General features: G+C 36.4%; 1 protein-coding gene across 1 annotated transcript; it reads right to left on the reverse strand.

Moving 5' to 3' along the window:
• Nucleotides 1–1,330: 1,330 nt before the first annotated feature.
• On the reverse strand, nt 1,331–24,509 carry slc6a3 (solute carrier family 6 member 3). The gene is made up of 15 exons (XM_084089425.1): nt 24,337–24,509; nt 23,028–23,372; nt 22,024–22,155; nt 17,421–17,634; nt 15,730–15,868; nt 15,051–15,185; nt 13,427–13,530; nt 13,073–13,197; nt 8,735–8,847; nt 8,413–8,541; nt 8,144–8,243; nt 4,890–4,990; nt 4,597–4,764; nt 2,848–2,919; nt 1,331–1,745 (listed from the first exon to the last, which is right to left on the reverse strand). The coding sequence occupies exons 2-15, from the start codon at nt 23,314–23,316 to the stop codon at nt 1,722–1,724; spliced, it is 1,845 nt and encodes a 614-aa protein (XP_083945551.1). The 5' UTR covers nt 23,317–23,372; nt 24,337–24,509; the 3' UTR covers nt 1,331–1,721.
• Nucleotides 24,510–25,740: the final 1,231 nt, after the last annotated feature.

A 25,740-nucleotide genomic window follows, 5' to 3' on the forward strand; every position in this document is an offset into this window, starting at 1 on the left:
TTTACTTTTGTGTCTGTTGCCATTTATTTACAGACTGACACACATGTTTTCTGTAGTCACTTACAGGCACTGTATACCTCTATGCAGCAAAATAATGCTATCTAGTTCCTGTTTTTGTGTTAAAGGTCTAGAACATTTCATAAAAATTGATAGGCTAAATAGATTAGGAGACCAATTTGTTTGAGGTAATTTTTTTATACATATGTCATTTCAAAATAAAATAATTGTCAATGATAATCATCTACTGTATAGTAGAATGATGAATGAACAAAAGCCTGAGAATCTTCTTGAAAATATTTAAGATTTGTTTGTAGATTCCGACATGATAGAGTTGCAGTACTGTGTTGTGGGACTCCGTTTTAAGTATCTATGGTATATCCAGCTAACAAAAACTTGTTCTAAGAACGTTTTGCTAGTGTTTATATTCGGTTTTGAAATGTTTTGAAAAAAATATGTTTCTTGGTTATGCGAACATTAAGGGAACATTCCATTTTATAATTTTGCAAACATTATAGGAACGGTACTTTTGAATGTTCTGAAACAAGTAGTAACAGAATTTTGTAAAAATTTGTAAAAAAGTTCAAAGAACGTTCTCTTTTAGCTGTTTAACAGTAGAATAAAATGTCCTAAACTGAATTTGTTTCAGTAGAAACTTGACACTGGTTTTGTCCATATCATTGCCTATTTTGTGATATGTCCATGGCATGAAATCAGCACTTCTCTTCCACAAATATTGACTCCAATGAAGTGAAGTGTTTGTGTTGAGAAACAATCAAATCCCTTTTCCTTTTTTTTTTTTTTTTTTTACATAAACACTCTTTATTAACATTTCAGTAGTTGACAAATTTTAGCAGGCACTGAAATCATTAAATTTAAAAACTTCAAATATTCGTAATAAACTTTCATGTAAATAAATCTCCAGTAGTATAGTTGTGGATGACAACATTCAGTGAGACATAAATCCCATAAATGCCACTGTGTTTTGTCGTTTGGAAGACTCCCACCGCATGGAGTAATTGCAAAATTGTATATGCAAATAGCCCACAAAAGGAATCAGTGATTGACACATAGCATGTTGTTGCATGCAGATTAATTTTTCAGCAGTTCTGCTAACATGGAGCAATTGTTGGCGCCACTTAAACAGATTCAAAGTGACCAACGGTTAAACCTTATTGCAATCTAAAGTCTTCTGTGAAGAGAGCCTTCTCTGGGACGTCATATGCATCAAATATGAATCAAATATGCATCTGATTTATACTTTAAGCAAGCATGAAACTTGTTGTGATCAACCTGAACTTGCTGCTCATTCATACATGCATTTGCACTTCTCAGACACAAAGAGGATAGGTTTATTTTTTCAATAGCACTATTTACACTTTTCTAAATTTTAGTGTTGCTAAAGATGTATTTTGTACAGTTTTTGACACTTCAATCACATTTATCAATAAGGCTCAGTTGTACTCTGATCACAAAAAAAGAAATAAATGAACAATATAATTCAGTGGGGACAACATCAGATATCATAACAGTCATCGTATAGTGAAGAGTAAAACTTCATACTGACAGAATGTCAACCACATTGTGATCGAAGTCACGAAACAGCCACATCCGATTATGCGAGAAAGAAACAACTAGTAATACACTTCTGTTGGCACTGACACGCATTGCTCTTGTCAAGCCGAGTCCTCCGGTGCCTTCGTAACCTCCATGTAGAGCGCCGCTCAAACCACCAGCCAGTGTTGAAGCTGTAAGAAACAAGTCATGTTCATATAGAGCTTTTCACAACATGCGTCGTTTTGAAGTTGCTTTACAGAAAATATGCACTCTTAGGGATCTTTTACATGACACGGTTTTCAAGTAAAGACTAAAAACTTTTTAGGGGTTTTGGTCAGTGTAATGTTTCTCTACAAAGTGACATCGCCAATTAATGGCCTGGCTGCAGAATACAGCGTTTTTACTAATTTTCGTGGATCCGTGTGAACGGGGATCGTTTTGACAACATTGTCGCCTGTATGCGAAAAACTTTTCCGTTTTTAGTACATCGTTATTGTGTAAATCAATGTACCCTTAGAAAAAATTGCATATACATAATAGAACCCTAGTGTTCTTGACTCAACTTTACGGCCAAAACTAAATGCCAAAAAGGTTCTATATTAGTAGAAAGGTATTAAATTATTGCATAATACTTTCATGTGCAACGTGTTATTTTAATTTTTTGGTTACACTTTATTGTAAGGTGACATTGTTACATTGTACTTACTCAAATAAGTACTGAGTAAAATTAATTAACTACATATACTTACTATAGAGTTATGGTTAGGGTTTGTTATAAGGTTATTTACTTGTAATTATGCATAATTTACTGTTAATACTATAGTAAGTACATGTACATTACTTTTCTAGTGATAAAGTACGTTTACGAGCTGTTTAATTCATAAAATGTAATTAAAACTAAAAGTGAATTAAAACGTAATAATTAATAACAACTAAATCCATAAAATGATCTCATGACGCGAACTGAAAGAACCCTTTAATGTTCTATTTACTGTAGAATCTATGCTTTTAAGAGTGAGACAAAAGACACACAGATCAAACGTTTACAGATGCATTACTGAAGAGTTCTACTCTTATGGAGGAATATCAGTGAGGCTAGAACAATCACAGCATATCTGCACTGAGGATCGGATTGCCCTAAAAGTCATGTACTGTATCTGTGATAACGGTGCTGTAAAATGTCATGTTTAGCATAATTGAAAGTTCACCCATACAATTTATGTAATCTTCCAAGTACACATGAAACAGCTGTCTGATTTTTTTCAACCCGTGATCCTGAAAATAAGATCTTACCGTGAACTGCCGGACCTCCCCACGCTCCACCAAGTGATGTTCAGTCTCTGGAGTGATGGCATACGCCAGTTTCTGTCGAGATAATAGCGCAACACATTCTCACTGAATCATGGTAACAAGATGGATGCAAGGATGTTAATATCAACAATAATACATTATAATTTCTGCATAGTGATGAATCTTTAGAAGTGGTTCAATTAGGAGTAGAAATTAGTAGGCTTAAAAAAGACAATGAATGTTGAGTAATATTATCGATTCAGCTTCTCTGACACTATAGAGGGTATGCATTGATGTCACTTTCCCTGCCAGGCCACGCCCCCTCAGCCAGTCTGAGTGGCAAAGCGTCCTGCAACATGGCTGGTTTTAGTAAGGGAAACTGCAAAAACAGGAGTAAAACAAACAATTATCCACTTAAATAGAAGACAGTTAGACTCGACAGTGACCCTTACAACTTACCAAAGAACCAGTGGTCCATTGACAGACATGTGGCCAGGAATCGGGTTTCATGACATTTATCGATGCCGGGGAAATATAAAGCAAAGCCTGTGAATGCTTTTTCTGCTAAACAACACTATAAATCCAGATGATCACTTATATCATTGTTATATATCACCCAGCTCTTTGACTTGTTCAAGCACTAAGGCATTATAGACAGAAGCTTTCTGTAAACGGTGTAATGAGAAGTCTTACTTCACTTCACACTTGGCCTTACTTCAAGACAGGGTTTGATGGCGAAATTAAAATGACGAGGACATCACTGGATATTCTGAACATTTCAAAATATTTTGTAGAAACTTTTAAAGTTATCTGGATAGCTGTCACCATAAGGCAAACGATGAGTTGCTGGTTTTGTAGCAACTGGTTTTGTCTAACGTTATCCAACCTTCCCCATTTGTAAAACACAAGGTTCATCATAAGAGATGGTATATGTAAGAATATAAGATGGTAAATATTTAATTACAATACAATATTAATATAAAATATAACCTAGGGTATGATTTTCCCCCTGATTTTACCAGTGATTTTATGATTTTAAATACATCTGACACAAAATGGTAACTGTAATTACGCATTGCGGTGACAGGTTTCTAGTTGTTTCTGCGAATTGCCTGTGATCTATTTGCTTCTCTTTTCTGTAGCTTTCGGCAGTCTGTAAAAAGATAGCTTGATGAATCTATTTGTGCAATCAATGTTGGAAAATCTGTTTGAACACTTTCAGTCTGGTTTCCGTCCATTAAATAGTACAGAGACTGCCATGGTAAAAGTTACCAATGATCTGTTGATGGCGGCTGATTCTGTTCTCTTAACTATACTTATCTTGTTTGATCTAAGTGCAGCCTTCAATACCATTTCTGGCCATTTAATATCTATTGGTATTACTGGTGTACCTCTCACTTTGTTTAGATCCTATTTATCCGGTCACACATTCGCTGCATTCAATCTAAAACACTAATGCTGCCACTCAGTCTTTTTGCCACTCAGTGGGTGTAACCACTGTGACTCCCGCCTACTGTGACATCTAGTGCATACCCTCTATTGGACGAGAACAAAATTTTAAAAATGAATTGAGCTGAATTGATAATGACAATAACTTAGGAACATCAACAATATTATTGAACTGAGTAATTATTTTACTTGAAGTTGCTTTGAAACTATCTGTATTTTATAACCTGCTAAAAAACATAAATCTGACTTGATGTAATTCATTTCGATAAAGTTTTTTGCATGTTCACCTTATGGAATACTTACATCACAAAAGCTTCCCGGCAGAGAACAGAACTTATAAATGGCGTAGAGAGGCACCATGATCATAGATGATATGGACAGACACCAACCCACCATCGTAGCCCATGTGGGGAAATAATAGGAACCGTACTTGGGAGGGTTGAACGTCGCAAAGCTGATAACAACCATGAACTGAATGAAGGGAAGAGAAAACAAGTACCATTTAATGCTAAACAAAGGAGTTTTTATGATACAAATGGCATGGAATTGTTTGCACTGTTGCGTTATTAACAGAGGAATCATGATTGCGAACGTACCAAGAGGAAACACGGACTAACAAACTTCCAGCACAGTCTCCAGTAGAGGCCAGGTCTCTGTCCTATCATCTCCTCGATATCATCACTGAAGCGATCCACACCTAAAAACACACATGCTCGTAAATGTCCAGAAGGTGAAGCTCAAATTATTTAGTTCAGTTTATCCTTTATTCCATGTCAAATATTTATCTTCTGCTCTCCAAACTATTGATACCTTTGAATCCAAACTAAAATCTATTTAGGTTGTTGGTTAAATATGAACTTGAATGTCACTGATACTGCAGATCCTACCAAACAAATCAGAGATATTGTCATGGCTGTGAGGTCAGCTGTCTCTGTCTCTGTCTCTTTAAAATATCTATTTAAAGACCTCTTCTTTTACGTATCAGTTCCATTTATTTCAGCAAAAAAGGTTTAACCGATTTTAAATATTTAAAAGGTACTAGACTATAACCACACATACAGTTGTAATGATTTAAGTTCACGGATGAAGAAGAAGGTACAATAACGACAGTCTTTATTAAACATAAGCCAACAACTCGAAACAGTGTGATATGCACAAACAATACCGGAAACAAGATTGAGGTGAGGTGAGGAACTTAAATACACATGGTGATGAACTAAATGATGAACAGCTGTGATGGTTAATTTAATATCCATGGTAACTGATTATGGCGGGAAAAGGAGAACAAAGGAACATAGGCAAACAGGTGATTGTCTCCAACCACTGTGACAATCAATTGTATCACTGGCATATTGTGAACTCTGATGTTTCCTTTCTCTGAAGGACAGATCAGTGATAACAACCAAACATTAATCTCTGTTTTGGGTTTGTAAGATTTTATCATATTTTTTGAAAGTCTCTTCTGCTCACCAAGTTTGCATTTATTTGATTAAAAATACAGTAAAAATAGTAATACTGTGAAATATTATCACAATTTAAAATAACTGTTTGCTATTGTAATATATTTTAAAATGTTATTTATTCCTGTGATGCAAAGCTGAATTTTCAGTATCATTACTAAAGTCTTTCTTATTATCGTCAATGTTTAAAACAGCTTCATATTTTTGTGGAAATCATGATACTTTTTATTTTTTTGAATCCTTTGATGAACAGAAAGTTCAAAAGAACAGCATTTATTTAAAACAGAATGTCTTTACTGTCACTTTTGATCAATTGAATGCATCTTTGCTGAATAAAAATATGAATTTCTAAAAAAAAAAAAAAAAAAAAAAAATCTTAATGACCCTAACGTTTTGAATGGTAGAGTACATTTGGAACATATAAATATTTATCATTGTATGCCAAAAATGGCATGTAGATTTCTAGATACCAGTGAGTTATGAAGGAAAACATAATAAGTATGAAAACTACCCCGTCTATCCCCTATACTTCATAGGCGTACTTGACTTAAAAACATATTTTAATATATATGCCAATATTGAGTGACACCATCAAGCCATGCTCCACATGAAACAATATCACTTCGAGTTGTGCACTTGTTTTTTATGAAAAAACAAAACAAAATGACAAACTGATCGGAAGCGAACTTCATAGTGGCTTCCATGTAGATCTCTTGCTTTGTGAGTCTGGTTGCCCGCAGGGCTTTGATCAAGGCTCGATGTCTGAATGCAGCAGACAGCGAGAGCAGAGCTGTGTCACGAGCAGAGGGCCAAACGCACAGGTGTTCGGCAGCAAACGGAATTTCCAAAAAGGCCACTGAAGCCTCAGGCTGGTTGGTCTTGGCCTGACTGACAGCATCAGCTTGTGACCTGCTGCCTCAAGATCCAGAGGTTCAAGCATTGCTCTCTGATGCTGATCTCTCAGTCCGGAGCTTATGGAGTCACGCTGAAGTTCAGGTCTCCAAGAATCGTTTGTTGCCTTAGGTATGTTTGCAAAGTTCACATTCCACCAACTACATGCCAGTTTTGCCTAAAGCAAAGAAATGGCTTTTCGAGGAAAAAGTCAATGCGTGAAACGTTTAGGGATTGAGTATTTGAAAATAATTGTAAATTAAATGATAACTGTAGTTTTCAGGATACAATCGTATTATGTAACCACAATAGTCTATGTCCACCCCTTAGCACAGTTAACCAAACGTCACAGTATATATTTGTAAATTGTAAATCTTTGATTAAGGGATAAATAACGGTTAAAAACGAATATAAAAAATTCTTGAGCAATCCAGTGTGGCTCTTGTTTCCACTTCAGACAAGACTAAAAGCACCAAGAGTGAAAATATCCACTCTGGCTAACATGTCATGCGAAAACATATCTGTTTTACATGGTAGTGATTTCGTATGAATTTGTACACTGTGTATTGTACGAATACATATGATTATTTTGGGAAAAAAACATGAAGCTCCACCCCTGAACATAACCGTCACTGGGGTCGAATGAGATTAATACGAATTCATGCAGTTTAGTCATGATTTGCCAAAATTTAAAATAGTTATGCATTGCCATGGATTGTGTTGGACTAATTTGTGATATTACTTTGTTGAAATGTACAGAATAATCTTTTATTATAATTATTATTAATCCAGTGGACCATCGTTCAGATTGTTAAAAAACAACAACATTGTATTCAATATATGCCACCACTATAGGACCTGCCATGTGCATATGGTTATATAATAATAATAATAATAATTTCTGACTAACTTCTAATATTACTTTTGTCGTTACTGGTAAATAATCATAATTTCTCTTCATTTGCCCAGAAGACCATCATTCAGATTAGTATTATTATTATTTCTTGTTGCTCTTTAAAGACTTTCAGTAATTTCCAAATCTCTTTAGTGCTAGTATAGTCAGTGTTATTTTTGTATCATTGAGATGCTATTATAGTTTTTATTATTATTATTATTATTATTATTATGAATTAGTTTTTATTTGTTTATTTCCCATTTTCATTTTAAAGTTTTAGCAATTTTCTGTTTTATCATTTTCAGTTTTAGTTTTGTTATTTAAGTACATCCTGTTCAACTAAATGAAAATGTTTCCTTGATTACAAGTAGATCAATATAAAGTTCAAATTGAGTGGCAAATTCATAAGTGGTTTTTCAAATCCTAGCGAAGAAGAGTAAACCATTCCGCATTCCAGACAGATATGAGTCCATAAGCCACATATCAGGACCCCTGGGAGCCTAATGAGCGCGAGCGGCCCCGGAGCACAGCCGTCTGAAAGCCCATCAGAGCCCTAATGCCACATCAGCTTCACTGGACATGTAAGAAGAGGAATCAGCCTCACCGTAGAACCAGGCGATGCCGATGGCCTCAATCAACACTCCAAACAGAATCGATGTCCCGGCGGCAAAGTGGTCCAACAGGGTAAACACATAGATGCCACCCTGGAGAGAGAAGTGAGATGAGACCAAACCAAAGAGAAGAACATGATCACGGTGAACAGAGAGATTCGACACATTCACCCCATAAGTCTTTGAGAGACTCTTCATAATCAGATGAAAAGCTCATTAGATGAGAGCGGTCTCATTAAAGGACTGTTTGCCTCTCACATACGTTTGTGACGCAGATGAGAGATATGAGGAACGTAGAAACTACGATGAAGAGCGTGAAGAGCTCTCGATGTTTGTGCAGACATTTGAATTCGTCGATGAGTCCCGTGATCACCGACTCCATCCCTCCCATCTGAAAAACAGAGTTTACCAGGTTTACCAGGCTATGAGGACAGAGCATTGTGTTTATTAGCGTCCATTCATCACATCATTTAGAGCATTAAGTAATACTGTACTGTACTGATACAGTAAATACATGCAACCTGGAGTTTTGTTCCAGATTGAGCAGGTAAAATGGACAGAATAAGTCTATCACATCGACTCACAGCACTGTCAATTCCTAAAGTGAGCAGCATGATGAAGAAGATTACAGCCCACACTGATGAACCTGGTAGTGTAGCAATGGCTTCTGGGTAAATAATGAACACTAGACCAGGACCTGGAGAGAAGCAAAAAGCACAGATTCAACACCTTTACATACACTGCATTAAAAACCAGCTCTGAAGTTGCTGTATTAGTCTATATTATAATAGAATATCACAATCATATCAATACAAATTATACACCAACACACTGTAAAATGATTTTACACTGAAGATGTTGCATTATATTTTTTATAAAAAACTGAATGGAATCACCCAAAATATTTTTTATATTTACACTAACAGTACAAATATATGCATCTACTTATTTATTTTATTTTGTATTATTATTATTATTATTTATTTATTTTTTTACCATTTTCTACATGTTAGATTTAGTAAAATGATGAAATAACACAAACAGTGTAAAAAACAAAACAAAACAAAAAAACATCCCTTTTTCCTGGGATGCTATTTAAACACTTAAATGATTTTCCTTCACTATCTGAATTACATCATACATTAAAATACATTCAGCAAAGATGCATTAAATTGATCAAAAGCGACAATAAAGACATTTATATTGTTATAAAATATTTCTATTACAAATATATTCATCAAAGAATCCTGAAAAATAACATGCACTGTTAGACCTTACCAGGTTTTTTAACAGTAAAATACTGGCAACACTGTTGCCAGTAATATACTGTTAATTGTACAGTTATTTACTGTAATCTACAGTATGTTACTGTAAAATGCACTAAATTAAAACTTAGAAAGAAAACCGACTGCAGAAACCAACTGCCTTAAATTGACCAACCGTCATTTAAATGTATTAACTAAAATGTATTATGCATAAATAATGTGAGCAAAGTATTACAGTGGACTTATTTCATTTGAGACCACTAAAAAACTATTGAACATAAAAAGATTTCCACTAGATCAGCAACTACACAGTCAACGCTTGTTAAATAAAGCAACATGCAGCAAATGATCAATGTTTCAAGAGCTTCTCCTGGACTGAAGCACAGCCTCTACTCTTCAGCACAATGGTGACCCACAAAAACAACATTTTACAGTAAACTACTGGCAACAGTGTTGCCAGTATATACCTGTTTTATAACTTACAGTTTATTACTGTTAAAATACATTTTGTGGGTGTGTCTTTTTATCTTACACTGTTAACCCTTTCAACCCCACAGGAAAATCCACACTACAAAGAGTAAAAGTAACATTGACGCAGTGTTGCAGTGAGATAATTAAGGGAATATGTTGAATAATAAGTGAATAAGTGAAATAAGTGATGATTGAGCATTAGTGATGAACACCTGCTGTTAACAAGCAAATTCACTGAAGGAAAGAGGAACACACAAACAGAAAATAGAGAAACACAAGAAATACAACTGACTTCCAGCCATTACAGATTATGACACTTATTATTTACCAGTATGACTTTATTTCTGTCAAACATCTACAGAAGTTGTTATTGAGATGTTTCATTGAAAATGTTTGGTTTGAAGTGACCATTATAGAGACCAGTGTTTGCTTTAGTTGGGATGCTGACCCTTTACTTTTTTAACATACATTTTTCTCTTGCTTGAACTTTGTTTTTGCAAGCCACACTTGTGCCCACACACACACAAGGTTTGTGAATGCAGTTTGTTAAATTGAGTATGATGACAAAATCATTATATAGCCTGTTCATTCATTAATCTCATTCAGAGTTTAATTCTGTATCAAAACTGTTATATTACTACTACTGTGAAACTACAGCAATGATTTACAATGACAATTTTTTTAACACCTCATGCAAAACCAAAGAAACAGAGCTACACTGTCTTGCAGGAGCACAGAGATATCAAAAATCAGCACATGTCTCTCAACAATGGTGGCAAAACATTTTTTATTTTATTTTTATTCATACTGCAGTGCATGCTGGGAGTTTTATACTATCCTGGAACCCAGCATGCATTGCGACATGAAACTTTTGATTGTCACCATTATTGAGCTTCATATGCTGATTGTTGATGTTGATGTCTGTGTCCAAATAAATGACGAGTTTAAAATGTTTTACTGCACTATATGATTTCAACATCCTTCATAATAAATGTTTACAAAAACATTGCTGGATTTAATGTTGTAGATTAACAGATATATGATAAATATTAAATACCCATAAATTCAAAGCTTTTATGCTGGATGTGATCAGAGAATCAGACATGTCCAGGATGATTATGTCATCATCTCAACAGCCTAAAACACCTGATCATCTTCCTCTTGGCTTTTTCTTGTCATAATAAATGTTTTTTTATAAACACACAGTTAAAGCAGCCAGAGAGAAACTAATGTTATAAAGTCAAGGGAGACCAACTAAAGCAAATACTGATCTCCATCATGGTGACAACAAACTTTATTATTTTCAGTAAAATATCAACAACTAAATATCTGTTAATTCTCAACAAGAACTTTTGTACATGTATGAAAGAAATCGTAAACTGGTTTGTAAACTGGTTTCACACTCGATGGCTGGAAGTCAGTTGTAGTTCTTGTTTCTCTTTTTTCTGTTCTTGTTTCTCTGTCCTTCAGTGATTCTGCTTATCAGGTGTTCATCAGTTTCTCAATTCACTCACTTCTTTTCATTCACTCTGTCAAGTGGACTATATTAGTGAACTAATGTAGGGAATATTGAATGAGGGTATAGGGTGTGATTGGGAAAACAGCCTCTGAGTGTCGATTTTGAGCGCTGTTGATTTACAGTATATTCCTGTAGGCTATTTTTGTTTTCTATGGTATATTGCTGTTTTAATGGAAAATGGTATGATATTGTCAGAATTTGGCCTTTTTTACAGCAAGGGTTAACAGTGTGTATCACGGTTTCCACAAAAAAATATGAAGCAGCACAAACTGTTTTCAACTTGTTTTCTTGAGCAGCAAATCCGCATATTAGAATGATTTCTGAAGGATCATGTGACGCTGAAGACTGGAGTAATGATGCTGAAAATTCAGCTTTGATCACAGGAATAAATTACATTTTACAAAATACTGTTATATATATATATATCGTACTGAAAATACAATACTGTTGTTGTTGTTGTTTTGTTTTTTTTCATCTTTCAAAAACATTACAATTTGACTGACCCCAGACTTTTGAGTCATAGCATAATTTGTTAGAAAAAAATATTTTTGCATTTAGGTAGAAGTCTGTGATCAAAATGTTTTAAAGTTCATAAGAAAACATACATCAGTTTTACATTTGTTCCAGAAAATATGCATCAGACCAACAGAAATGTTGCTGAGAATCAGACAAATCGACATGTTTGGATTCCACTGACATTCTGCATCGCACACATCGATTTTGCTCTCAGAGAAATCATTCTCTGTCTCCAGACGCTGGTGTTTAGGAAGAGTATGTCACAATGAACACCGGCTCCAGTGACTCTGACACTTAAGCTTTAAAAGAGATCAATCAGGAATTCAGTGCCACGTGTTTATTTCACAGAGGACATGAAGCATTGAGCATGTAGCTTCTAATATCTATGAAATATTAATAATAATAGTATTATTACCTAAATAGTTTAAATTAAATTTTTAATATGCTACAGTATATTTTTTAAATTCTGTATGACAGTAATGAGAAAGTTTTTTTTTTTTTTTTTTTCACTACAGTAATTTAATGTTTTAGGAAATTCTGTTTAAGTATTCTGAAAATTATGTAAACAAAACTTGATTTTGCAAAGAAAATATGCATCATGTTGTTCAGCAAAATGTAACGGTAACACTTTACAATAAGATTAAATTTGTTAACAAGTTATCATGACTCTATAACTATTGTTCATAATACATTGATTAATGTTAATTTTTGTATGTATTCATGTAATAATCTAATTTGTAAGTCGCTTTGGATAAAAGCATCTGCTAAATTAATAAATGTAAATGTAAATGTTAATTTATACAACTTGAAATGTTAAAAATGTGCTACATGTAGAAATGAACATTAATAAATGCTGTGGAAACAATGCATTAAAGTCATTGTAAGCAATCACATGGCACTCTCAGAAAAAAAAAAAAAAAGGTATGCTTACAAAAGCTGAGGCGGTACCCTTCCCTTTCAATAGGTACACATTTGTATATAACTCATTTAACCCTAAAGTTTAGGCTACGTATTTAGTACCCTAAATGTACATATTAGTAATTAAATATAGCCTACATATTAGTATTTTTTGAATGGGTACCGCCCTAGTGACACCTTTTGTACCTTTTCTTCTTTTTCTGAGAGTGCACAATACAAACACACTCACTCACCATCTGTGGCGACTTTATCTAGAGCGACGTTGTGCTTCTGTGACATGTAACCCAAGAAGGAGAATATGACAAACCCAGAGAAGAAGCTGGTCAGAGAGTTTATGGAGCTGGTTATGATGGCGTCTCTGTAACACAAACAAACATCGGCGGCTTTATTCTGTTCAGCCTGATATTGATGAAACAGTTGATGTCAAGATGAACATGCAAAAACCTCTGTGCTAAAAAGCATCAAAGGGGCTTTAATTCAGCATTACAAAGTGTGAGAAAATGCGCATGTGTGTGTGTCGCTCGTGAATCCCGCTGAGTCTGTTTGCGTTATTGCTCCAGTAGGCTATATGACTCGACTTTGCTCACCTATAACAGTTGTTGCTGAATTTGTTGTAGCTGGAGAAGGCGATTAGCACACCAAACCCCACTCCCAGAGAAAAACAGATCTGCGTGGCTGCCTCGATCCAGACCTGCGACACAAAACGGCCCCGGCCGGCCGCACAAAAGGGCCCGCACAACAGCTATCATTAGAGATAATTGCAGGAAACTCATTCAGCAGAAAGATGAAAGACACTTGTGAATACAGGGTAATTTTGCAAATTGCTGCTGCACACATGTGTCTAATCTAATTCTGAAATTGCCGCTTTGAGGTCTCTTTGCCAAGTGGTCCTCCGGGAAAGAATCGTGGATTGTGGAAAAACTTACTTGTAACTTCACCTGCCGATGACGATGACATGAGCGATGACATGAGGCGTTCAAGAAATTGATTCGTAAACACACACACACACACACATATGAATCTGATATGTGCTATTGACTGAAAACTATTTTGTATAAATTTTCAAAGAGCAATAAAGCTGCTCTTTAATGCAATTATGCATATGTGCATTTAATGGAGACGTTACGTAGTTCAGGTATTCCCTACGTTTTGTTTTTGTTTTTGTATGAAGCATAGTAAATGCTTAAAAATGTGTGTGTGTGTGTGTGTGTGCAAGGGAAGACTGTATGTGAGTTGACTTATATATGCTCTGGGTACAAAATTGTCTACAGAAGTGATCAACACTCTTAAAAATAAAGGTTCCAAAAAAGGGGTTTTGCAATTTTTACAATTTTATTTTGTTTATTTTTTACAATTGTTTTTTTTTTTTTTTAAACCATTTTTGGTTCCCCAAAGAACCTTTCAGAAAACAGTTCTTAAAAAAAAAAAAACTTCTTTTTTTTTAGTGTGAAGAACATTTAAAAAAAATCCAAAGAACTTTTTTCCACTATAAAGAACCTTTTGCCTATATTGGAAAGATTCCATGGATGTTCTTCATGGAACCATTGATGCCAATAAAGAACCTTCATTGGTAACACTTTCCTTAAAGCCTTTATATTATTATGCATTATAAAAGTATTTTTAAAGAATAATGCATTGTAATTCATCTTATAATGCACTTTGTGGTCTCATGAACCACACTTATAATAAATTAATAAATTACTATTTTTATATTATATGCAGTCTATGATATTTATTGAGATGCACAACCATTGAAAAGTTTATGGTTGGAAGTCTTTTCTGCTCACCAAGGATGCATTTATTTGATCAAAAATACAGTAAAACTGTAATATTGGGAAATATTATTACAATTTAAAACAACTGTTTTATATTGTAATATATTTTAAAATGTAATTTATTCCTGTGATGCAAAGCTGAGTTTCATGATCCTTCAGAATTTCTTATTATTATCGATGTTGAAAACAGCTGTGCTGCTTCATATTTTTTTGTGGAAACCGTGGTACTTTTTATTTTTCAGGATTCCTTCATGAATAGAAAGTTCAAAAGTGCATTTATCTGAAACAGAAATTGTTTGTAACATTACAAATGTCTTTGTCACTTTTGATCAATTTACTGCATCCTTACTGAATAAAAGAATGAATTTCTTAAAAAAGAAACAATCTGACCCCAACATTTTTAAATGGTAGTGTATGTAAACGTGTGTGTGTATACCTGAGCATCACACAACCGCAGGAAGTCCACACTCAGGTACGCTTTAATGCCATCCATGGCTCCAGGCAGTGTGACTCCACGCAGGAGCAGGACAGTGAGGACAACATAAGGCATTGTGGCTGTGATCCACACCACCTGGACACACATATCATGAATGTCACCGTACAACATCAATACATCGTATTTATATGATGCTTAAACTACCAAACAACAGTCTATTATTCACTCAATTTCTGAAAACATATAAGTTGCATGACAGCTGCAAACCAGATTTTTGAAGAAACCATGAATAGTGTCTAATCAATCAGAAAAATTGATTTGTTTTTTGTTTGTTTGTTGTTTGTGATGACAACTATTAGTAACATTTTTAAACGGGGGTATTAAACTCTTGTAAAATAAATATAAAATAAAAACAGCTAATTTAATATTTGTTGTGGCCTCATAGCACTGATGGTCACCATTTTCTGATCTCCTTATACTAAGTGAAGAATACTAATACCAATTTTTGCTACACTGTTTGTGGTAAGTACTAAAAGTGGAATTTTCTGCTTACCTGTTTTCCAAGTCTGGTCAGTCTGTTTGGGCAGGTTTTTTTAGAGGGGTTTGTGCACTTACACCAGCTAAACATCAGTTTGGCAAGACCGCAGAGATATATTAGAGCTTGTGTAAGAACTCGAACCTTTCCTGATGTCTTGACTCCCTTCCACAGACTGAAGTAGAGGACCACGATGACCACGGCCAGGCAGGCGGTGAGCTGCCAGCGGGGCAAACCCAGGTCATCTATCCCAGTACTCTCATGAAGGTGCAGCACGCCTCGCCTGGAGGTGCAAGAGACACCAGAGCAAACAAATACTGATTGTAATTTTAACTATAAAAGACTGTAAAAATGCTACAGTAGAAATCTGTTAATTGGTAAACAGTAAGTTCCAAAAGGTTTTTGGAAGTAAAAAAAGAACATTAAAGGGTTAGTTCACCCAAAAATGAAAATTCTGTCAGTAATTACTCACCCTCATGTTGTTCCAACCGCGTAAGACATTCGTTCATCTTCGGAACACAAATTAAGATATTTTTGATGAAAACTGAGCCCTGTCTCACTCCTCCGTAGGCTGCTATGTGACCGAAACTTGCTGGCCCAGAAAAGTTATTAAAGAGATCGTTAATATAGTCCAAGTGACTCCAGTGGCTCAATCTTAAGTATATCAAGCGACGAGAATACTTTTTGTGCGCAAAAACAAACAAAAATAACAACTTTATTCCACTATTCATTTCCTTCTCTCTGGACCTCTAGTTGGTTCGCGTAGTGTTTTTGCGCAGCGCGTCTGTGTTACACGTCACCACGTAGGCTCACTATTGGCCGACGCCGGTCATGTGTGTGATGCGTGATGACGTGCAACACAGACGCGCAGCGCAAAAACACTACGAGGCCCAGAGAGAAGGAAATGAAAAGTGGAATAAAGTCGTTATTTTTGTTTGTTTTTGCGCACAAAAAGTATTCTCGTCGCTTGATATACTTAAGATTGAGCCACTGGAGTCACTTGGACTATATTAACGATCTCTTTAATAACTTTTCTGGGCCAGCAAGTTTCGGTCACATAGCAGCCTATGGAGGAGTGAGACAACTCTCAGATTTAATCAAAAATATCTTAATTTGTGTTCCGAAGATGAACGAAGGTCTTACGCGGTTGGAACATCATGAGGGTGAGTAATTACTGACAGAATTTTCATTTTTGGGTGAACTAACCCTTTAATTTACAGTGAAAGCTGTATACTGACATTCCCATAATCAAATTTGATGGGTTTTCCTTTTAATAATTACGTTTCTTCTTAATTTTTATTATCGTTCATGTACATTCGGGTTTTATGTTACATCTTATGTTGTTTAAATGTTGATGTTGTTTTGTGTTTTGTGTTGTGTGTGTATGACACTGTGGGTATTCTATATATTAGTATTTACTGTACCTCAGCTATAGTCACTTATGAAGAACTTTGATTCATCATGTCTTTCTCTTTAACACCCGTGTAATCATGGTGGATGTCAGTATATTATAAAGGTAAAAAACAGATTTGGTGGTCTTTCCTAATTCAGCAGAAAGGGGCTGTTGGATTTACTGTTGTTTGGATTTTTAAAATGTATTTTTTTTTTGTGTAAATTGTTGTCAAGTTTTAAATTGTAAAATGTACAGGTTGTTCTGTAAATATGTTTGCATTTTTACTGTTTTTTACAGAATTATTCTGTTAAAATGACATGATTTTTTTTTTTTACAGTGATGAAGATTGTTCTTGCTGACTGTACAGTAATGGTTGTAGAGGGGTTTCTCTGTATTTGTGAAATGCTTTTGTAATGACAGCTTGTGTTTGTGCTGGCCGTACTCAAAGTACTCGAGCGCCGGCGTGGCCTTATGCGTGTCGTTGAGCAGAGTATCATTGAGGTCAGAGCAGTTGGGACTATTCCAGGTGTTGTTGCAGTGGATCCAGGGCAGTTCACTGGTGAACGATGAGAACAGGTAGAACAGAGCCCAGGCGATGATGACGTTATAGTAGAATCCCACATACAGGGAGATCAGGATTACCGTGAAGCCCACACCTGAGAAAACCAAGCAAACCTGACGTGAGTAAGATATCACCACTGTAAAGACCATGACTGCTCACCAAGTTATATTTTGATTCTGGTGTATAACTAATTTAACAAGCAAGATTTCCTTGGTCAGCCTTATAATGAACTTCCTGATCAATCAACCTTATCAGCTACAGTAAGTCATTCCACCAGCTAAACCAGCACTAACCAGCCTGGATTTAATGGGTCTAAATGATCTTTGCATCTTCGAATATTAGATGACGAAACATGTAGGTGTTGTTGTCAAAAGTATTGTCAGCTATAATGTCAAAACTGATTCGTTTTTAAAATCCAGATTAGAGAATCCTTAAACTGCACTGAAGAAAAAAAAGATTGCAGGATTTTCTTTGAAACAGTTTTCACTAAAAAAAAATGCAAGTAAATTTTATGAACAGCTACAAAGAAATGGCAAGTAACACACTGAATTAAACGTGAGAACGACTGAAATAGTATTTTCTTCGTACTCCAATAATCTTTGTTTCTGTAACGTGTAGAGTACAAAAAAGAAGAGGAGACAATGAAAGTACAAATAAGTTGATACTTTAATAAAAAATAAACAAAATCAGATATCACACGATCAAGCAACATAACAGTGAGTATTAAAACTCAGTCAACACCAGACAAATGAAGACAAGGAACTGAAGGATATAAATACACACATGATAATGACTTGAATGATTATAGGTGAACTAATTAATGAATAACCATAGAAACTAATAATGGCAGGAACAAGGAACAAAGGAAACAGAATGTAAACTCCTTGAAAATGAGAACCAAACACAATAAAAGTGTGACAGATCTATCCACCCCCACCCCCAAGGGATGGGGACAGGGGTTCTGGAGGAAGACGAGGAGCTGGTAAAGGGCTGGAAACCGGCAGGAGGGCAAACGAATGGGACCGGGGAGGAGCAGATGGTGGTAGAATCCAGGGAGGAGTAGATGGTGGCAGGATCCAGGGAGGAGCCGATGGCGGAAGGATCCAAGATGGCATGCACTGGAGGAGTAGCCAAACTCCTAGCGGAGTTGATGGAAGGAGGAGCCATGCTGGAGGGACTGTGGAAATGACGGCGAAGCCACCATGACGAGCGATGGAAGTGGAGCCAAGGAGCTTGAGGACTGAGGTGGCAATGTGGAGACTGAGGACAGAGGAGGAGCCAGAAGGGTGGAGGGACTAAGCGTAGCTGACGTCCTGGAAGAATATGGAGCGACGACTGAACAGTCAGAGGTGGAAGGACGAAGGTTCTGGGTGAAGTCAATGGAGGGAGGAGCCAAAGTGGAGCTTGTGAGTTGACTGGCCGATGTGGAGTGAAGCTGAAGGCGGAGCTATGGGAACCTCTTGCCAAGACGGTGCTTGCCGGAGGACCTGTGGGAGATCTGCACACTTGATGGGGTAAATGGAGATGTTGAGGGACTGTAGGGAACCAGCAGAGTCAGGGCCAAGAGCTGGCTGGATTGTGAGGAGGGGACAGGAGAGGGAGGCTGGGCTGGTGCTCTGCAGGTAAAAGTAATTCAGAGTTGGGCAGGACCAGCGACGACGAATACACAGGGGACTCTGAACTAGGGGAGATCAGTGATGACACAGGCACAAGAAATTCTGAGCTGGGCGGGATCTGCGGTGACTTCCTCTTCTAAACTTTCCATTTGTCCTTGTCCATACCCTCGTAATCCACCAGGCATCCCACGTCCTATGGTCAGACTCTTTATGAGGCTCGGGCTCCGGGGTGATAACTGGCACTGTCCTCTTTTCAGGTTCTGGCTCTCTCATCGTGACAGGCTTGAGCTCCTCGTCTGCGGTGGGCTCTAGCTGAATGTCCATGTGAGTGGGTGATGGCTGGCTGGGCTATGGAATTGGCGACATGACGATGGATGTTGGGTGGGGCTGGACGGTCGTGCTGTTCTCCTCTTCAGCGTTTCCCAAGGAGGATTCATCCACCCAGAGAGCAAAGTTGGTGTACTCCACTTGACTCAAACAGGGATCCCCTCTGGACATGAGGAAGAGAATGTCCTCATCCAGCCCACAACAAAACCCTTCCATGAGCTTGAGGTCATCGCACATTCCTCGGTGGCAGATCAGTGAACTCCACATAATCTTCCTTAACATCAGCCACCTAGAAAAATAAAAATAACTCCTCCACACAGTCCAGCACAGCTTTGCGGTGCCTCATTAATGGCAGCAATTTCTATCTTTCTTCTCATACTTTAGGTCTGGTGTTCTATAATGTGTAGAGTCCAAACACGATTAATGCAACCATTTTAAAGAAAAAAAGATGTTTTGTTATAGCTTTTGGAGTAAGGGCGTCACCATCGTGCAATACCACAGTATTTGACGTCACGGGGTTGGTTTGCTCCATTGGCCAGTGAAGTAATATAAGCATTTCTTTACTTTTTGAACACACGCTTGTTTTGAAATGGAAGACGACGAACTAGAAAGGACTGTTAAGCCCATAATAAGTCAAATTGCTTATGTATTTGAGCCGATATGGTGAGGGGACCGAGCAGTACTACTGTTACGGGTGGAAGAAGTCGGGATTCCACTGGTTTGGGGTGAAGAGCAGGTCGGAAACACTACCTAGTGTAAGTGTGGATGGTTTTTGCTGATGCCCGAAGTCCATCTGCTGTCAGGAGGCTGATCTGGACCATGTATTGCATGGTCACTCCAACATCACCATGGTGTGTACATTTAGCATACAATGCCGGGAGTGTTACACCAGGTAGTGTTCAAGAAGTGACATAATTTGGAAACTTAAAAATGCAAAAAAAGCAAATCCAAAGCAGTAAATCCATAGTAAATAATCATAGTAATATAATATAATATAATATAATATAATATAATATAATATAATATAATATAATATAATATAATATAATATAATATAATATATAAAGTATAAAGTTTTTTTGCTACACTCTTTGTGGAAAGTTTTCACTTTTTAAAATGTCTAGGTCAGTCTTTACTCCTGAAGAAGTTCCTTGTAGCATATCAGTCAATCAAATTGACAGAAGAGGTGCAATTAAAATTGACAATCACTAAAACAAAACAAAAAGCTTCCGGGTCTCTGTGCATGAACTTAAATAAGAAGTTAGTTTCCACTGCCATCAAACCCCCATGGCCCCTTCAAACTGAGTTCTTTGTCTTAAAGCAAACAGCAGGATTCTCCCGTCATATATTAGCAGCACATGTGTGATTCCCGGCATCGATCCTGAGGAAGCAAACATGTTGATCAGCGGTAATTACAGTAATCTCTCATTGAGTGGCAGGCTTACAGAGACCCAAGCTTGTGATTAAAATGTCCGTCTCCTTCTCTCTCTCCATCCGCGATATGCTTGACAGCCCGTTACGGATACGGAAAACAGGCGTATTTAGGAAACAGATGATGGCTTTGTCAACCATGCAGAGTGTGTTCAAAATCAAGCTTTATATACTGTGTTTCAATTAATAAACTGTTTGAAAAGAATATATGGTGTTGGACATAGTTTTTATGTTTCAAGCAGATTATATTTAAGATTTTATTTTGAAGAGCCACGATTCACCAACTTGAAATCCAACATGCTTGAACAATTCTGCCAAAGCAGCATCAAAAACAACTGATACATCTAAAACAAAAAGAAAAGGTTCTGAAAAATGAAAGTCCTCAATGTGACTACAATTTCTTCAGATCAGCACATTAGTTTCTGGAATTTTGAAAGCACATACACAGTTTATTTATTAGCATTGATGGTTCCATGAATAAACTTTAACATCCATGGAAACTATTCATTGGACAAAAGGTCCTTTATAGTGGAAACATGTTCTTTAGATTATTAAATTAAGAAAAATATATATATTTTAAGAACTTTTCACTGAAAGGTTTTTTGGGGAACTAAAAATTGTTCTTTTATAACATCGCTGCAAGAACCTCCTTTTGGAACCTTTATTTTTAATGAGTGAAAGCAATATAGATAGCATTCTTTATGGAAAGCTTCTCATCACATATTTTTTTATTTTTTTATTTAGGAACAGTGCAGATCTGAGAGTGAAGGTCACTTAGCTAATATTTTCTGTATGCTTGTGTCAGGCCACCGTCATGATGTGAAGTGGCGCAAAATTTGCGCTCCACCAACAACTGAGGTCTGGCAGGCAAATTTCATTCTAAAAGCCAATTTTCCTGTCTTCCATTTGATTGCAGATGACTTCAGCTTTAGATAAACAGCACCTGTCTAGAGTTTGCCATGATGAGTTTGTTTTGGGGACACAAACACCTTCTGCCTCCAGAGCCAGTGAACATCTGATCAAAACAGCACTGTCATCTTAAGACGTACACGTGCCAGCTGTATAAAATTACACAATAAATGAGAAACAACAGCTAAAGGTCACGTTACCTTTAAAGATAGGACATATCTTCCAGACTCCTGCTGCTCCTTCACGGTTGTACTGGCCGAGCGCTAACTCCATATAGAACAGCGGCATCCCAGCAATCACCATGAAGAAGAGGTACGGCACCAGGAAAGCACCTGACACAACCACAACCCAACCAGTTAGAGTATTTATAGAGTATGAAACCTTCTGAAATATACATGTTAGAATAAGAGTAAAGTGATGAAAATGCTGAAATCACACAAAATGGAAGTCTGGGAATGATATCATGATGAAAACATGTGACACATAAAAACTCTCTTATATCCGAGAGTTATATTTTCTTCTTTGTCTAGATTCACTCTGGACATTCATCAACCAACTTTCAACACTTTAAAAGACTAGTGAAGGAGGGACGCGTGATAATCACTTCATGATGCTTCTATAAAAATTATAAAAATAACAAAAAGTTTTTTATTGATATGTCTATTTAGTTTTGGTATCTACACTTTAGATCTTCTTGGTAGCAATTTTGCAACTACATGTCAACTAACTCTCATTAGAGTATTAGTAGACTGGTTTGGATTAGTAGAATGCGTATAGTTAGTAGAATGTCTAAAGTGGACTGTCCAAATAAAGTTACCTTTGCTTTTATTCATTTTTATTTAAGTTTCAGTTTGCTATTTTAGTAAATCATTTAGGTCTGTAAAAATTGGTCAAAATGTAAACTAAATCAAAATGATAAATGGTGCTTTGGGAACTACTTGAAGTTCATTGTAATTCAAGTAACAATAATAATGGTTTTAGTTAACTATAACTGTACTCACAATATTGGTTTATCAAGGTTTCACAGGCTCAATATCATTGCATGTTAACATTTCACTAAACATTTCTGTTCTTTCTCTAATTGCTAGTAAATCTATATTCCTCTACAACTAGGTTTAAATCAATTTCCTCCACATGGCTTAAAGAACAAACAATCTCAGACTTCACACCTATTTTAACATTCAAAGACGCCAGTCTCTCTCACCTCCTCCATTTTTGTAGCACAGGTAGGGGAACCTCCAGACGTTGGCGAGATCCACAGCGAAGCCAATCACTGACAAGAGGAAGTCAATCTTTTTGCCCCAGGTCTCCCTCTCCTCCCCTGACGGGTGAGTCTGACCGCTGGGACTGACCAGGGTGGAGGAGGTGAACTGAACTCCATTCTGCTCTTTAACCAGGATCAGCTCCACCTCCTTGGGGCCCGTGGTGCTGGAGGGTTTAACGGGGGCGATGGCGGAGGACATGAGTGTGACTGCGAGTCTGCCTCTTGGCATGGGTCGCTGGGCAGGAGTGCAGAGGATCGAGAGAGACCTCGGATGCAGGAGCCTCTCTGATGGGATGAGGAGAGCGCAGTGATGGACGCGGAGGAAAGAAGGATGATACAGAGAGACAGAGGGAGGAGCAAATCAACCATGTTGATACGAGATCAACCCGAACCGGATGGCACCCGCTAAAACTCGCTCAATGAGTCGGTGCAGGCTGTTAAATAAACTAGACTGAAGCAACAGATCTATTCAAAAATTAACAACCAACATTGTCACATTTAGATCCGTTTAATGAGATACTAAACATGTAATACATAATAAACATGTAATAGATGATTCATTACTGCCATAATCCTTCTAGAAAATCCTAAACATGAGCTTCGTCTGAATTAACTGTTTTTTCTCTAATCAAAACATTATTTAATGACCAAATCAATTGTTTCCACCAATGAAAGTCATTTTAACGATCAGATCATGTAAATACCTTACAACTGTGCAGTTTTACTGTTTACAAATAATATCATATTTGATAAATGATGACTAAAATGTGCTTGAACCAATTGACATATGATAAATAAGGAAATTAAACGAAATATAAGGGAATTATTATGATTCAAATATTGAAATGAACACAATTTTTTAAGGATCAGATCATATAAAATATCTCCTTGTAAGTGTTTACAAATAATATTCATATTTGATAAATGATGACCCAAATGTGCTTGAATAATTTGACATAAAATAAATAAAGACATTTTTCAAAATATTAAGGGAATTATTATGAATATTCCGAATTGTGAAATAAAAAAAAATATATATATAACCACAAGAATGAAATAGTTTGAAGCTAAATTTCTCTGACAAACTCAATTGCTGCTCACACACAAGATCACAAAATATTTGAACAAAACAAGCTGTTTTTGTCAAATACTGGACATGACAGAAAAAACTGCACTTGTTGAGCTTCTGAAATATCTGTCCAAACATGAATCATGCAATAGAAACACAAAAGCACAGTAAGAATCGTACCTTCAATTTGGGGTAAAGCACTTCTCCAAAAAACCCTCTTACTTCATGCATTGATGATCCTCGTCAATGTGTGAGATAATTATGGCCATTATTTGTCAATGCAGGCGTGAATGAAGGAGGGACGGTGATGAGCAGGGACGTGGTCTTTCTCCCACACAGGTAGAAGCAGACACACTTCCACTGACCACAGGAGATGAAATATGAAGGATGAGCACCTTCCCATGTCTCCTCCTCCTTTTCTCTGACACCTCCTCATTCTGCCCCTTCATTTCAATAAACATTCTCAAATCAGAAGCAACATCAGGAGATAATGATTCTTGTTTTCAGAAAATCTCTTGCATTGCATTTTTTTTTTCCCACATTTCAAGTATAAACCCTTATAAAACAATTTCTAAATGCTTAAAACAGGAAAACAAAACCAAAAACAACTCATGTTAATTTATCAGCATTTGTTATTCTAATTTCAAAACACCTAATGCAGTTTTGATAAAATTTTGATAATTTTGTTAAATTGTAAGTGGCAAGTTGTAAATGAAATTTAAGTAAATGAAAGATTATTGGAGTACATTTTACGAGAAATGACTATTTCAGTCTTTCTACTTCAAAATTTCAGGCATATCGAGGATTTCAGGCGTTTCAGTTTGAAACATCGCTTAGATCTCTTGAGGATACGCATGTGAGATTACAAAGGAGAAATCAGAGGATCAGGCTACTGTCTCAATGTCTCTATTTGCTCTCCATAGAAACTCAATGCTGTCAAGGAGAAACAACTGAGACATTGAATAGATCTCAACAGCTCTGTTGTTGTTATTGTTAAAATGTGGTTTTATATATATATATATATATATATATATATATATATATATATATTTGATGTGTGTGGTTTGATTGTGACGATGTGATATTTCAAAGCATTAATCTTGGCCTGAGGCTGAGAATTAATCATCTGAAGCCGACATCTGCTGAAGTAAGACAGCAGTTTGGCTCAAGCGCAGCAAATAACAGATCAAACAGAGAGTTATCATCTTACCCTTTCACAGATACCACAAATCCACCACCCATTATGCTCTACACTTACAGCCATGTCCAAACAAAAGGAAACTCCTGATAAGAGATGCTTGTAACTCTAGCGCTTATGATGATAAGAACACAAACCTCATGAAATCTCATCAGTGAATCACACACTCACCTGTCCTTCATCTGACTCACTGTGTTCATGCTGTAACAGGATGACAAACCAATCGAGTTCAATATAAGAACATCTGCACTTCTCAAACTCTAGCACAATTTACAGAGGTTTCTATTCATTTTAGGTTAAGTTTCAGTTCATTTGGAGCTACACTAAAGGTTCCAAAATTAGGTTTTTGAAGAGATTCCATAGAGGCAGCATTGTGGGTTCCCCAG

This window comes from Abramis brama (assembly GCF_963993115.1).
Source record: "Abramis brama genome assembly, chromosome: 17".
Lineage (NCBI taxonomy): Eukaryota > Metazoa > Chordata > Actinopteri > Cypriniformes > Leuciscidae > Abramis > Abramis brama.